Genomic DNA, 16,314 nt, shown 5'->3' on the forward strand with positions numbered 1-16,314 from the left:
CTCACAGAGTCACCATCCTGCCTTAGTCATTCTAGTCACTAAGCCAAAACCAGGAGTGGAACAATTAGAGGAAAAGTATAACAGAAACATATGCACCACTACTGCATTTATCACCCACTCTTGGTTTTGGCTTACAAATACTGATGTAAAATACTGACCAAATACTGCTGGTGTGACGGCAGCCTTAAAGGGAGAGAGTTGTGTCTGCAGCTGTGCGAGACGTATTATTGACGTTATTGATTTAATGATATCCTAATCAATGCAAAGATAACCTTGTGTGATCACATACATATCCACGCCCGACTTTGGAGCAGACTTGTAGATTTGCAGACTTTGTTTCTACCTCCTCCCCTGCTGCACTGAACTTTACTCCAGATACTTTGTTACTCTGACTCTTGATCCAGAGGCGTCTGCCCAGGTAAATGCATTGTCTGTATATGACTCCATTATTTCGTTGGGATTGCAAGTTAAAGAATTGTTGGGTGGTCTCCTATCTGTGCCTTTGCAAGGTACGACTGGGGCTGCACAGCAACTTTGGCTACAAAACCAATCATGCTGCCAAAAATCGCTCTGCTGCTTCTACATCTCTGATGCAAAAAGTAAGAACCAGTTGGACTTTTTCCAGCTTGCCTTTTTGTGGGTGCAATGCATCCCTATTTCCCTGCATTACGCTACAATGTAGAAAGGGCATAGATCGCTTCTTGGCTGCGTTACTCGTGTTGTGGCCAAAATCGGTGCTTTGCACCGTCAGGGTTGTAAAGCAGTTATCACTGAGATGGATTACGGCGTGGGACAGCATGTCAGACAGGTGAGGGAGATGGTTTCTTATTTTTCTTTTTTACAGGAGACAAGAGCTTCAATTAAATCGGCGTAAGGTGAGTATAACTGTTGTTTTTTTTAAATAATGCAAAACACACTATTTAACAGTTATTTCAAATAAAATACTTTATTCTGGCTGTGGTTTTTATTTACAATATACAGTGCCTTGCGAAAGTATTCGGCCCCCTGGAACTTTTCAACCTTTTCCCACATACCATGCTTCAAACATAAAGATACCAAATATAAATTTTTGGTGAAGAATCAACAACAAGTGGAACACAATTGTGAAGTTGAACGAAATTTATTGGTTATTTTAAATTTTTGTGGAAATTCAAAAACTGAAAAGTGGGGCGTGGAATATTATTCGGCCCCTTTACTTTCAGAGCAGCAAACTCACTCCATAAGTTCATTGTGGATCTCTGAATGATCCAATGTTGTCCCAAATGCCTAATGATGATAAATAGAACCTATCTGTGTAATCAAGTCTCCGTATAAATGCACCTGCTCTGTGATAGTCTCAGGGTTCTGTTTGAAGCACAGAGAGCATCATGAAGACCAAGGAACACAACAGGCAGGTCCGTGGTACTGTTGTGGAGAAGTTTAAAGCCGGATTTGGATACAAAATGATTTTCAAAACTTTTAACATTCCAAGGAGCACTGTGCAAGCGATCATATTGAAATGGAAGGAGTATCATACCACTGCAAATCTACCAAGACCCGGCCGTCCCTCTAAACTTTCATCTCAAACAAGGAGAAGACTGATCAGAGATGCAGCCAAGAGGCCCATGATCACTCTGGATGAACTGCAGAGATCTACAGCTGAGGTGGGGCAGTCTGTCCATAGGACAACAATTAGTCGTACACTGCACAAATCTGGCCTTTATGGAAGAGTGGCAAGAAGAAAGCCATTTCTCAATGATATCCATAAAAAGTGTTGTTTACAGTTTGCAGCAAGCCACCTGGGAGACACAACAAACATGTGGAAGAAGATGCTCTGGTCAGATGAAACCAAAATCGAACTTTTTGGCCACAATGCCAAACGATATGTTTGGCGTAAAGGCAACACAGCTCATCACCCTGAACACACCATCCCCACTGTCAAACATGGTTGTGGCAGCATCATGGTTTGGGCCTGCTTTTCTTCAGCAGGGACAGGGAAGATGGTTAAAATTGATGGGAAGATGGATGGTGCCAAATACAGGACCATTCTTGAAGAAAACCTGTTGGAGTCTGCAAAAGACCTAAGACTGGGACGGAGATTTGTCTTCCAACAAGACAATGATCCCAAACATAAAGCAAAATCTACAATAGAATGGTTCACAAATAAACGTATCCAGGTGTTAAAATGGCCAAGTCAAAGTCCAGACCTCAATCCAATCGAGAATCTGTGGAAAGAGCTGAAAACTGCTGTTCACAAACGATCTCCAGCAAACCTCACTGAGCTCGAGCTGTTTGCCAAGGAAGAACGGGCAAGAATTTCAGCCCCACTTTTCAGTTTTTGAATTTCTACAAAAATTTAAAATAACTAATAAATTTCGTTCAACTTCACAATTATGTTCCACTTGTTGATTCTTCACCAATAATTTACATTTGGTATCTTTATGTTTGAAGCATGATATGTGGGAAAAGGTTGAAAAGTTCCAGGGAGCCGAATACTTTCGCAAGGCACTGTATATTGCTCCATACAGTATAATGAAATCCATATATTGCTCCTTACTGAATAATGAGCCCGATATATTGCTCCTTACAGAATAATGAACCCCATATATTGCTCCAAACAGAATACTGAGCCCGATATATTGCTCCTTACAGAATAATGAGCCCCATATATTGCTCCATACAGAATAATGAACCCTATATATTGCTCCATACAGAATAATGAGACCCATATATTGCTCCATATAGAATAATGAGCCCCATATACAGGTCCTTCTCAAAAAATTAGCATATAGTGTTAAATTTCATTATTTACCATAATGTAATGATTACAATTAAACTTTCATATATTATAGATTCATTATCCACCAACTGAAATTTGTCAGGTCTTTTATTGTTTAAATACTGATGATTTTGGCATACAACTCCTGATAACCCAAAAAACCTGTCTCAATAAATTAGCATATCAAGAAAAGGTTCTCTAAACGACCTATTACCCTAATCTTCTGAATCAACTAATTAACTCTAAACACATGCAAAAGATACCTGAGGCTTTTATAAACTCCCTGCCTGGTTCATTACTCAAAACCCCCATCATGGGTAAGACTAGCGACCTGACAGATGTCAAGAAGGCCATCATTGACACCCTCAAGCAAGAGGGTAAGACCCAGAAAGAAATTTCTCAACAAATAGGCTGTTCCCAGAGTGCTGTATCAAGGCACCTCAATGGTAAGTCTGTTGGAAGGAAACAATGTGGCAGAAAACGCTGTACAACGAGAAGAGGAGACCGGACCCTGAGGAAGATTGTGGAGAAGGACCGATTCCAGACCTTGGGGAACCTGAGGAAGCAGTGGACTGAGTCTGGTGTGGAAACATCCAGAGCCACCGTGCACAGGCGTGTGCAGGAAATGGGCTACAGGTGCCGCATTCCCCAGGTAAAGCCACTTTTGAACCATAAACAGCGGCAGAGGCGCCTGACCTGGGCTACAGAGAAGCAGCACTGGACTGTTGCTAAGTGGTCCCAAGTACATTTTTCTGATGAAAGCAAATTTTGCATGTCATTCGGAAATCAAGGTGCCAGAGTCTGGAGGAAGACTGGGGAGAAGGAAATGCCAAAATGCCTGAAGTCCAGTGTCAAGTACCCACAGTCAGTGATGGTGTGGGGTGCCATGTCAGCTGCTGGTGTTGGTCCACTGTGTTTCATCAAGGGCAGGGTCAATGCAGCTAGCTATCAGGAGATTTTGGAGCACTTCATGCTTCCATCGGCTGAAATGCTTTATGGAGATGAAGATTTCATTTTTCAGCACGACCTGGCACCTGCTCACAGTGCCAAAACCACTGGTAAATGGTTTACTGACCATGGTATTACTGTGCTCAATTGGCCTGCCAACTCTCCTGACCTGAACCCCATAGAGAATCTGTGGGATATTGTGAAGAGAAAGTTGAGAGACGCAAGACCCAACACTCTGGATGAGCTTAAGGCCGCTATTGAAGCATCCTGGGCCTCCATAACATCTCAGCAGTGTCACAGGCTGATTGCCTCCATGCCACGCCGCATTGAAGCAGTCATTTCTGCCAAAGGATTCCCGACCAAGTATTGAGTGCATAACTGAACATTATTATTTGTTGTTTTTTTGTTTGTTATTAAAAAACACTTTTATTTGATTGGATGGGTGAAATATGCTAATTTATTGAGACAGGTTTTTTGGGTTATCAGGAGTTGTATGCCAAAATCATCAGTATTAAAACAATAAAAGACCTGACAAATTTCAGTTGGTGGATAATAAATCTATAATATATGAAAGTTTAATTGTAATCATTACATTATGGTAAATAATGAAATTTAACACTATATGCTAATTTTTTTAGAAGGACCTGTATTGCTTCATACAGAATAACAGACCCCATATATTGCTCCATAGAGAATAATGAGCCCCATTTATTGCTCATACAGTATAATGGAATCCATATATTGCTCCTTACTGAATAGTGAACCCCCATATATTGCTCCATACAGAATACTGAGCCCCATATATTGCTCCATACAGAATAATGAGCCCCATATATTGCTCCATACAGAATACTGAGCCCCATATATTGCTCCATACAGAATAATGAGCCCCATATATTGCTCCATATAGAATAATGAGCCCAATATATTGCTTCACACAGAATAATGGACCCCATATATTGCTCCATACAGAATAACGAGCCCCATTTATTGCTCCATACTGTATAATGAGCCTCATATATTTCTCCATACAGTATAATGGAATCCATATATTGCTCCTTACTGAATAATGAACCCCCATATATTGCTACATACAAAATAATGAGCCCCATATATTGCTCCATACAGAATAATGAGCCCCATACATTGCTCCATACAGAATAAAGAGCCCCATACCTTGCTACATATAGAATAATGAGCTCCATATATTGCTCCATACAGAATAATGAACCCCCTTTTATTGCTTCATACAGAATAACGGACCCCATATATTGCTCCATGCAGAATAACGAGCCCCATTTATTGCTCCATACTGTATTATGAGCCTCATATATTGCTCCATACAGTATAATGGGCCCCATATAATGCTCCATACAGTATATGATGGGCCCCATGTAATACTCTATACATAATGGGACCCATATAATGCTCGAGTATATGATGGGCCTCATGCATTGCTCTATATATAATGGGCTACATATAATGCTCCATACAGTATATGATGGGCCCCATGAAATGCTCTATACATAATGGGCCCCATATATTGCTCCAAACATTAAAAAAATAAAATACTGGCCTCTCTTCACTGGCTGCTGCTCTGCTTCGGAGTCCTCAGCGTCGCCATGTTCCGGCTCTCTGCACTGTGATTGTTCAGAGAAGTGTGCGCACAGTAGTGACGTCATCACACCCTTTGACCTGAAACATCACAGAGTTGGAAGACGTAGCAACTGAGGTGGAACGGGTAGAGTTAAGTATTGCAAGTACTGGGGCCCTGAGCAACCGGGAGGGGCAGACTCACAGGCATTGGCACTGGGCCCCCATAGCGCAGCGCTGTCCCCGATGGCGAGTAGGCCCCCTTGCCTGCACAGGGCCCCGGCATTTGCCCGGGTGCTGATGCCTGCCCTGCGGGCTAGTACTGGTTCTATGTGTGATGAAGGGAGGATGACACTAAAATGATGTATGTTTAATAACTTTCAGACATTTACAAGGCGATCCTACTTCTCTCAAATATGTCGTCTGACGCGACGATATCCTCCTACAGCTATGAGACCCTGAAAGTCACCACTCCGGCCGATCACATCTACCATGTAGAGATAAACCGCCCCGAGAAGAGGAATGCAATGAACAAGGCTTTCTGGAGGTGCAAAGGTCTAATATCATTATTATATTGTAGACACTAGATATCACATCTTCCCCCATTAACACAATAGACATCTATGGCATAAGTGCAGGATTTGTCCGGATGCTGCCTCCAGGTGGGCACCGGTGTGCGGCCACTTCTACCCTCCCAGTCCCGCCACCTATCGAGGTACAGTCAGATTTGGAGGACCCTTCTCTTTTCTGGAGTTGTAATAAATGTCTATGATATCGCTTTGTGTGGTGTCCAGACCCATTTTGGTTCCTCTTATCTTGGGGTAGTTAAAGGAACAAGCAGGTAACAATCCAGTCTGTTAGGTCCTTGTTTCCCCTGATGGTAGATGTTGGAAAAAATCTCCCCGACGTCACAGATATGGGACTGTATATTCTGTACTTCCCTCCACAGGGAGATGGTCCTTTGCTTTCAGGCTCTCGGAGAAGATTCTAATTGCCGGGCAGTCATCATTTCTGGCTCGGGAAAAATGTTCACATCAGGTCAGTGCGTCATTATACTCAATATAGGGTGAGCCTTAAGTCCTACAATATATAACTTCTTGATCGATGGCTTTCTGACCATAATTTTGTGCCTTCTATCTTGTGCCATCACATTCACTTGCGCAGTTCATGGCTGCCTGCCATACTGGGACTGATGGAGATAGCCGAGCCGCTATCACTGCCAAAAAACTGAATGGATCGGTGGTCGCGCATGCGCACTAACGTTTCATTCACACAGGGGACTTTGACACTCTTATTCTCACGATTGGTGGGATCTACCAGTGATCTCGGATATTTTATGTGTCTGACATCAGAGGACTGACAGTATCAGATGTCAGGAGTAACAAGCATCCAACACGTAGGAGATCACTGGGGGTCCGACCAATCAAAAGAATGAGAGTGTCAAAGTCTCCTGTGTGAACTAAATATTTGTGCGCATGCGTGACCATTGCTCCATTCACTTTTCCGGGATTGATGGCTTGGCTGTGTTCGTCAGTCCCAGCATGGTCGCCCGTCAGGGGTTTTCTGGCAAAATTAATACGATTTGCTGACAGCAATGGGTAGAAACAATGCCACAGTGTTTGTGGTTTTGCAGCTCAGATTGCAAAGTTTTGGCGTTTTTGTAATCTTTGTGGGAGCTTATAAAAATAATTGTGCTCATTTACAAGATCCATTAATTTGAAAGGGCTTTATTTTTGCTAAAATTGGTTTTTTTTCTTAATGGATCCATTACAGACTGATGTCATATGGACATGTGAACGCAACGTAATGTAGTTTTTCGGTCACTTATTTTATTAGAAAATGTGATAAGACAAACCAAGTCGCCCCCTTTTTTTATCCAAGGACCCCCAGTTTGCTTCTGTGGTATGTATCCCCTATGTCGTTCTCTCTTCTACAGGTATCGATCTCATGGACCTGATGAGTGACTTCACACAGTTGCAGGGAGAAGACGCTGCCAGAATTGCCTGGGGCGTTCGTAAGAAGATTACTGAATATCAGAAATCTTTTTCTGCCATCGAGAAGGTTTGTGTTTACATCTGGACAGTAGATGTCTAGGATATGGGATACTGTCTCTATGGGGTGGACCCTTGAGAGCGATTTTTTTTTTCTTTTTGCAGGCTAGCCCTCGATGAATAGATAAGTTTTCATCAGGTTAGCATGCTCCTATTTGGGCACTGTAAGGTGAGAGCTGGACAGGTCGTGGAAGGGAGGTATGTGTCCCTGAGGTTCCAAGCCTCTGTGATGTAAGACCCGGAGAAGCAGGCTCCAGCCTACATAGTGCTGAGAGGTTTTAATGGGCCCGGATTATGGGTCCTTGTTTTATGAGCAGCTGAAAGAGCTGGGTAGTATCAGCTGCTTACTTACCCCCAGGACATGAAATGTCTGATTTAAGACAGCTGGTGCTATCTCACTATGTGCAAGGTGAGGAGGCCTTGTACGTTCTGCTCAGACCCTGCTGGAGTCTGAGACTAAAGGATGGACATTGAAACGAGTGAGCCTGTGTGTTATATAGACTGGTTATTTATCCATTTTTGTTCTGTTACACCTTTTATGTACCCGGAAGAAGCTGTTTTATTTTGTCAAATCAGATGGTTTATGAACTTTTAATAAACCGCCCGTTTGTTTTGAATCGACAAGCTGAATTCTTGTGTGTCAACCAGCGTCCACCAATCCCTCACAATTGGTGCTGCGAATGTGGGCAGAAATCCCAGAGGACAGGTGATTGCTGTCTGAAAACCCTGTGTCCTGAATCAAGACAGCTGTAGCAGTGCAAGCACAACCTGCAACCATGGAGGAACTGATCAAACAGCTGGTAAAGGCGAATCTACAGCAGCAGCAAGCCCAGTAGGAGATGAGTAAAGTGTTGATGCAACAGTTTCAGCTACAGCAGCAGTTAACACTTCAGCAGCAGGAACAGATGACGCTCCTGGTAGAGGACGTCCGTGTCAGTGAAGCTGCACCTCCTTCAAGCCGAAACGACGAGACCCAGGTGAGGAAAACCATGAGAGGGGCATTGCAAAAGATGTCTCTGGGGGATGATTTTGAGGCGTTCCTAGCTATGTTTGAGAAAGTGGAGGACCTTAGAGACTGCCGCCGGATCAGTGGGCGGAGGTTCTAGCGCCATATCTGACCGAAAGGCGTACTTTGATCAGGCACTGCAAGACACGAAAGAGCATGACAAACATAAGGATGAGATCTTGGATCAGCTGGACCTAACCCTGGCAGTCAGGGCACAATGGTTTCACCTCTGGGACTTTCGAAGGTACAAACCTCCTCAGTCACAAATGTTTAACCTTCTCCACCTGGTACAGAAGTGACTGCAGCCAGAGACTTCTTCCCCACCCCAGATGGTTGAGAGAGTGGTCATGGATGGGTTTATCCACCCTCTGCTGAAGCCAATTCAGTCCTAGTCTGCCCAGGGATATCTCCAAAATGCAGACGGTGGGTCTAGTGGAGAGGTATTGGACGGTCAAGGGTTTCCAGGGTGGTTGAGCAGGGGTAAGCTCACCTTTCTTGGATTCCCAAAGTGGGGATGGCTTCCAAAAGAAGGGAACTAAATCCACACTGTGGGGGGCGTCTAAAGTCCCTGGAGGTACCTGATTCACAGTAATCAGTTCCATGACTTTGTCTATTGTCTATTAAAGGTGTCATGCCCTTGGCCAAATAGCCACCCGATATCCCATGATCTTGGAGCCAATGGACTGCAGCATACCCCGATGTTGCTCCTATTTTGCCTAACTTCCCCGATGCGCAGTTTTTCAGCCTGGCGAGGGCCCTCAGGCATACTCAGTGTCTGTAAACTGAGTGCAAGTGACTGGACTGGTGGACTCAAGAAGTTTGGTGAACCTGATAAGGGCCACACTTCCTCATCCGCTGGTCCCTGGAAAGGTGATGGTCGTCTGGTGTATCCATGGGGTTGCTAAGATCTGTCTGTCTCAGGAAATTAGGGTCGTCAAGGACTTGTTGCACCCTATAATCATCGGACAGGACTTTGCATTGTTCTGGGACTTATGAATGGAAAGCAGGGATGCCTGGTTGCTCGCACAACAGCCACATCACCCCTAAGAGGCCAACATCCCTGAACTGGAGGTGTCCGAGGGAAACTTTGGAACTGCTAAACTTAGGAACTTAACTCTTAACGTGGTATTTGAACACGTGACAGTGTTAAATGGGGTGCCTCAGGAGCTGACAGATGGTTCCCTCATTTTGCCATGAATGGGGATCTGCTATATAAAGCCAAGGAGTTAGGTGATAGAGCAGTTACAGGTGCCAGGGCCCAATAGTTGCAGGATGTTAGACATGGCTCATTCAAATGTACTGGCCTGGGTGCTATAGAAAAATTATGAACTATTATTGTTCCTGCTCCACATGCCAGCTACCCTCCCGGGTGGTCCCCTTCCGCAGTCCCCTAATACCGTTTCCCATCATTGAGATTCCATTTGAACGCATAGCGATGGATTTGTTGGGGCCCCTGTTGAACTCTGCAAGAGGAGATCAATATAGATTTGTGGTCCTGGATTATGCTACACAGTACCCAGAGGCGGTACCCTTAAGAAATTCCTCTGCAAAGTGTACCTCTCAGGAGCTACTCTATATATTCTCTTGAACAGGTCTGCCGAAGGAGATACTAAATGGATCAAGGGACCACCTTAATGTCAAAAGTTATGAGGGATTTGTGCAAAACACTGCAGATTTCACAACTCAAAGCCTCAATGTACCATCCCCCAGACGGACGGACTGGTGGAGAGGTTTAACAAAACCTTGACGGCTATGTTGAAGAAAGCAGTGGAGAAGAATCTCCGACACTTTGACTGTCTCCTTCACTATCTGTCATTCTCCTTCAGGGAAGTTCCCTAAGCTTCCACAGGCTTCTCCCCATTTGATCTACTCTATGACCGACACCATCGAGGACTCCTGGATGTGTCAAAAGAGTCCTTGGAAGCTGAGACCACACCCTATAGAAGCGTGGTAGAGCATATCACCTAGATGCAAGAGAGGATTGCCAGCTTGATGCCCAATGTGGAGGAGCACCTCCTCATGGCACAGAAAGCACAGTCCAGGGTGTATAGTAGGTAATGCAGGGTTAGACAGTTCAACCCAAGGGATCGAGTACTTGTTCTGGTGCCCACGGTGGAAAGTTCCTGGCCAAGTGGCAGGGCTCCTATGAGATGGTACAGAAAATTGATGAAGTTAACTATAAAGTCCACCAACAAGGGAAGAGGAAGCCCTACCAGGTTTACCATGTCAACCTGATTAAACCATGGCAGGACAGTGAACCCATGGGAGCTCCTTATCTGGTGGCCAAGTCAGAAATTAGCTTGGAAGATGTTAAGAGAGAAGACACCTTGTACTGTTCACAAAAACAGCAATGTTGGGATCGGTTGGAGCGGAATAAAAACCTGTTTTCTGAGCTGCCAGGTCTCACTCATGTCATAGAGCATGAGGTACTCACAGAGCCTGAAATCGTATTGGATCCAGAGGCATGCCGAGAGGTGATCTCGAAAGAGCTGAAGCAGATGCTGAATCTAAGAGTCATTGAAGAGTCCAAAAATGGCTGGTCCAGTCCCATAGTGTTGGTGCCAAAGCCAGATGCGGAATGATGGTTCTGTAATTACTGGAAAAAGTTCAATGAGGTCTCAAAGTTTGATACCTATCCAATGCCCAGGGGAGATGAACTGATTGAAAGGTTAGGGCCGGCGATGTACATCTCAAGTCCCAAGATACCAAGGAGAAAACTGCCTTCTCAACACCAGATGGTTGTTTCCAGTACACAAAGATGCCGTTTGGGTTGCAATAGGAGCTCTGGCTACATTCCAGAGACCCACGGATCGAAAACTAACTCTTCCGAAGAAGTACGTTGCAGCCTACCTGGGTGACACCATGATCTATGGAAAGTATTTTGGTAGCTATCTGAACAAAGTCCAGGCGATACTAAATGCTCTACTGAAGGCAGGGTTTTCCATAAACCCAAAGAAATGTGCTATGGGCATGGAGGAAGTGAAATACTTGGGCTATGTCGTAGGCAGAGGTGAAATAAAGCCCCAAATGAATAACGTTGACGCAATAGAGAGTTGTCCGCAACCTCTCTTAAAGAAGCAGGTAAGAGCGTTCCTGGGCATCATGGGCTACTACGGCCGGTTTATGCCTAACTTCACCATGCTAGCTGTCCTTCTGACGAACCTCTTTAAAGAGACAAAGTTGGCTATGGCTAAGTGGTCTCCAGAAGCTGAGACAGCCTTCTAGGAACTGAAGCTAGCCTTATGTAAACAGCCAGTGCTGGTGGCACCATATTTCTCTAAGGAGTTTGTAGTCCAGACAGATGCGTCAGATGTCGGACTGAGCACTCTCTTATCACAAAAATGTGAACGATGAAGAGCACCCCATAATGTATCTAAGTTGGAAGCTGTCATCCTGCGAGAAGAATTACTCCATAGTGGAGAAGAAATGTTTGGCCATCAAGTGGGCGTTGGACACTCTAAGGTACGACCTCTTAGGCAGGAAATTCAGGCTAGTGTCAGACCATGCCCCGCTGAGGTGGATGAGGGAAGAGAAGGAGAAGAATGCCAGGTGGTCACTACCACTTCAGGACGTTAGCTTCCATGTAGAAGCTGGTCATATGAATTACGTTTCTTCAACCTCCCCAGACTTCTCAATAATGTCTTGATAATTTGTATGATTGTCTCCATCCTCCTTGGTTATCCTCATCTAGTTTCATCTTCATCTCTACCCAGCACATTCATTCTCCCTCCTCCCATAAGTTTGTGGTTCCCATAATGTCCAAAATGATATTAAGTGTTGGAGATCATTTTTCCTTCAAAGTGAAAATGACGTCTGATTAGTAAAGGACACTTTTAATGGGTTTCTTCACCACCCATGGTCTTCTCAAGTATCTTCACCAACAGATTGAAGATATCAGTACATATCTCATGCTGCTTCTTTATGTACTATGGAGTGGAAAGTTATCATTTTTGTTTTTATATAGACATTATGTATCATGATGAAGGGTAGATGGATGTGAGGGATTGAAGATGGATGTGAGGGACTGAGGATGGATGTGAGGAACTGAGGATGGATGTGAGGGACTGAGGTTGGATGAGGATGGAGGATAGATAAGGGGAATGGAGGACTGATTTGGATGACAATGGATTTGGATATGTGGTTGGAGGATGGATATGAAAGATAAATATGGATGGATATAGTTCAATATATGTCAGATGGATGGTGATTGATATGGATGATGAATATGGAGGATGATGTATGAATGAGGGGGAAAGAGGATGGATGTGGATGGATATGGTTGATGGATATGAAAGATAAATTTGGATGAATGTGAATGGAGGATGGGGATGGATATGGATGAGGATAAATATGGAGGATGCATGAAGGAGATGGATATGGATTGGATAGAGATGGGGAATTGGTATGGATGAGGATGGAGGATAGCTATGGATGGAGTACGGATATGCAGGAAGAATATGGATGTGGAGGATGGATATGGATTGGGATGGGGGAAGGGTATGAGAGATGGATATGGATAGATGAGGGTGATGGAAATGGATATAGAGGATAAATATGGATATGGATGGGGATGATATGGAGGGTAAATATGGATGGAGTATGGATTTAGCTATGGGTATGGAGATGGGTTGTGATGGATATGGATGGAGATTGAGGAAGGATGAGGGGGAAAGATATGTATGAAAATGGCGTATGAATATAGGTAAAACCGATGGGGATGGAGGATGGATATACAGTAAATATTGATGGAGAATAATGAAGATGGATATGAATGGGGATGGATATTAAATGAGCAATGATGATGATGAATATACTCATCCTGTGGATAGTCATGATATGGGTTTGGCCTCTTTGCTGACATTGTATTCCTACCCTCAGTGCACGAAGCCTGTGATTGCAGCAGTCCACAATGGTTGTCTTGGAGTAGGTGAGAGAACTCCCGGATAATATTGTCTATTTATTCTCAGTGGGTAGTTATACATTCCTGTAATGCTGTGTGTCCCATCAGGTGTGGATCTCATCACTGCCTGTGACATTCGCTACTGTTCCCAAGACGCCTATTTTCAAGTTAAGGTGAGACGTCCGTAGAGCGGTCGCGATTCTGGTGGTCCCTTGTTCTCTATAACGTAAGCGGCTTATTAGGGTCTCTTGCTCTGGCCATGTTTGGGCACCAATGTGTAACTGGGCCCCTTCTTTCTAGTACTGATGTCTTAAGCCCCCTCAGTCTCTGCGCCGCGGGGTCACTGCTCCCCTTTTCTCTACTGCTGGCATTTTCTCCAAGTCTCTTTAGAAATAAATGGAGCCCCTCCAGCTCCCTCCTTCTATATAACCGTCTCTTCTTGCAGGAGGTGGATATGGGTGTGGCAACGGACGTGGGAACCCTCCAGCGCCTGCCGAATATCATTGGGAGCAGAAGGTAGGTAACACTCGTTATCGCCCAATACAGCAGGACATGATCATATTTCCTCTGTATGTCTATTATATGTGGATTATTGATGTAAGTATACGTCCATACTGAACACAGAACATGCCTGTGCTTTCCACTAGGGGGCGCTGCAGAGCTATCTGCAGAAGACATGACTGTGTATTACAGAAGGGACAATTGCCCGTTTGGTTTCCCTAGTGGGACTAATAAAAGTTAAAAAAAAAAATCTGAATAATAAAAAAAACACTAGATAAAAAGAGTGCAGATGATTGGTATCATTTTTATCAGGGATGATCCGAATTATAAAACGTATAACATTATTTATTCTATGCAGTTAAAATCTTATATAAAATTAAAATCATTGCCAGAATTACTGTTTTGCTTATTTAGTTCCCCTCCAAAAATTAAAACAAAAAGTGATCGTAGAGACACATCTACCCCAAAATGGTCCCTTAGAAATCAAGTACTCATAAAGCTAAATAAAAATACATATTATAAGATGGCTGCCGGACAGGTCCTTGAGGGGAGATATGTATCATCGAGGTTGGTAGATTCGGTGATGTGAGCCCGCGAAAGCAAGCTTCAGCATTTATAGCGCTGAGAGAATTAATGGGGCTTATCAGGGCCGAGTTTTACAAGCAGTCAAAGAGATGGGTGGGAGTGGCTGCACACATATCCCCACCCCAGGGGTGTAGTTTGGCAGATAAAATGAAGAACACGTGTCTCATTCAGTGTCTGGGTCTGGATATGTGTGGATCTCCTGTGTGTTTGTCTGTGCTAAGGTTTTAAGAACTGGACACTATCCTGAGCGGGCGAACCCTCAATCCTGTAAGGACTATTTACGTTTTGTTTTCACTTTGTGCCAGAAAAGGTTGTTTTTTTATTTGGTTTCCTAAACGTTTATGCAGTCTTAGTAAACCAGCTTGGATATTTTAATGAAACCATTTTCCTGAGGTCAAGGTGGCAGAGTCGCTGTCACGTGCCCAAAACCAACAGTGCTTCTTTGGAACAGAGACCTATTCTCAGAACTACTGGGTTGTATTTAGATTTTAGAGCATGAGATTCTTATGGAGCCTCATGTCTGGGTAAACTTGAAACCGTATCTGATTCTCGAAGCTCGCCGAAAGGTGATCTCAAAAAAGATGAAGCGGGTGCTGAGCCTGGGAGTCATTGAAGAGTCCAAGAATGGCTGGTCCAGTCCCATAGTCTTAGTGCCAAAACCAGATGGAGAATGGCAGTCATTATAGGAAGTTGACTGAGGTCTCTAAGTTTGATATATATCCAACGCATCGTGTCGATGTATTGATTGAGAGGCCAGGGCCAGCCCGGTACATTACCACCCTTAACCTCACAAAATGGTATTGGCAAATTCCCGTGACCCAAGACGTCGAAGAGAAGACTGTCTTCTCAACGCCAGATGAATGCTTCAAGTACACAATGATGCTGTTTGGAATACAAGGAGCGCCAGGAACCTTTCAGAGAGCCATGGATCGAATCTTAACTCCCCACTAGAGTTGCACAGCGGCCTACCTGGATGACATTGTGATCTTCACCGAGCATTAGGGAAGACATCTGAGCAAAGTCCAGGCGACACTTGATGCTCTACGGAAGGCATGGTTTTCTATAAACCAGAAGAAATGTTCTATGGGAATGGAGGAAGCTAAATATTTGGGCTATGTCGTAGGCAGAGGTGAAATCAAACCCCCCAAAAAATAAAGTTGATACTATCCACAGTTGGCCACTCTCAAAGAAGCAGGTCAGAGAGCTCCTAGGCATCGTGGGCTATTATCGCCAGTTTATTCCCTAACTCCAGACCTCTGAAAGACCTCCTTAAAGGGACTAAGTCAGCTATGGCTAAGTGATCACCAGAAGCTGATACGGCGTTCCAGGAATTGAAGCTAGCCCTGTGCAAACAGCCAGTGTTGGTGGCACCGGATTTCTCTAAGGAGTTTGTGATCCAGACAGATGCTTCAGATGTAGGAAGTTATCATCCTGCGAGAACAATTACTCCATAGTGGAGAAGGAATGTTTGGCTATCAGGTGGGCATTGGACACTCTAAAGTACTATGTCTTAGGCAAGAAATTCAGGCTAGTTTCAGACCATGCCCCGCTCAGGTGGACGATAGGGAAGAAGGGGAACAATTCCCGAGTGACCAGGTGGTCTCAATTCAGGACATTAGCTTCCATGTAGAGCATAGGCATGGGAAACCTCATGGCAATGCTGAAGCTTTGTCGAGAGTCCACTGTTAGATGATGGAGAAGGTGCCAAGCCCCACCCAGCTTTGGGCAGGGGGGGTATGTAATATGGCTGCCGGACAGGTCCTTGAGGGGAGATATATATCATTGAGGTTGTAAACTTTGGTAACGTAAACCTTGGAAAGCATTCTCCAGCACTTACAGTGCGAAAGAGTTAATAGGGAGTACCAGGGCTAAGTTTCATGAGCAGTCAAAGAGATGGGTGGGAGTGGCTTATCACATATCCCCACCCAATGGGCGTGGTTTGGCAGATAAAATGGAGACCAAGTGTCTCATT

General features: G+C 44.3%; 1 protein-coding gene across 2 annotated transcripts in view; it reads left to right on the forward strand.

Moving 5' to 3' along the window:
• LOC138661699 (delta(3,5)-Delta(2,4)-dienoyl-CoA isomerase, mitochondrial-like) overlaps positions 1-16,314 on the forward strand; it is a 28,803-nt gene that overhangs the window by 423 nt on the left and 12,066 nt on the right. Inside the window, exons 1-7 of one of the 2 annotated variants that reach the window (XM_069746560.1) lie at positions 353-418; positions 5,684-5,846; positions 6,249-6,337; positions 7,236-7,360; positions 13,235-13,283; positions 13,365-13,429; positions 13,702-13,772. In XM_069746560.1, the coding sequence (XP_069602661.1) occupies positions 5,716-5,846; positions 6,249-6,337; positions 7,236-7,360; positions 13,235-13,283; positions 13,365-13,429; positions 13,702-13,772 (530 nt within the window). In that variant the 5' untranslated portion in view covers positions 353-418; positions 5,684-5,715. Of the gene's footprint in view, positions 1-352; positions 419-5,683; positions 5,847-6,248; positions 6,338-7,235; positions 7,361-13,234; positions 13,284-13,364; positions 13,430-13,701; positions 13,773-16,314 lie in introns of those variants that run through there. The other variant, XM_069746559.1, reaches the window with a different exon arrangement.

Source organism: Ranitomeya imitator, chromosome 2, assembly GCF_032444005.1.
Source record: "Ranitomeya imitator isolate aRanImi1 chromosome 2, aRanImi1.pri, whole genome shotgun sequence".
NCBI classification, from domain to species: Eukaryota; Metazoa; Chordata; class Amphibia; order Anura; family Dendrobatidae; genus Ranitomeya; species Ranitomeya imitator.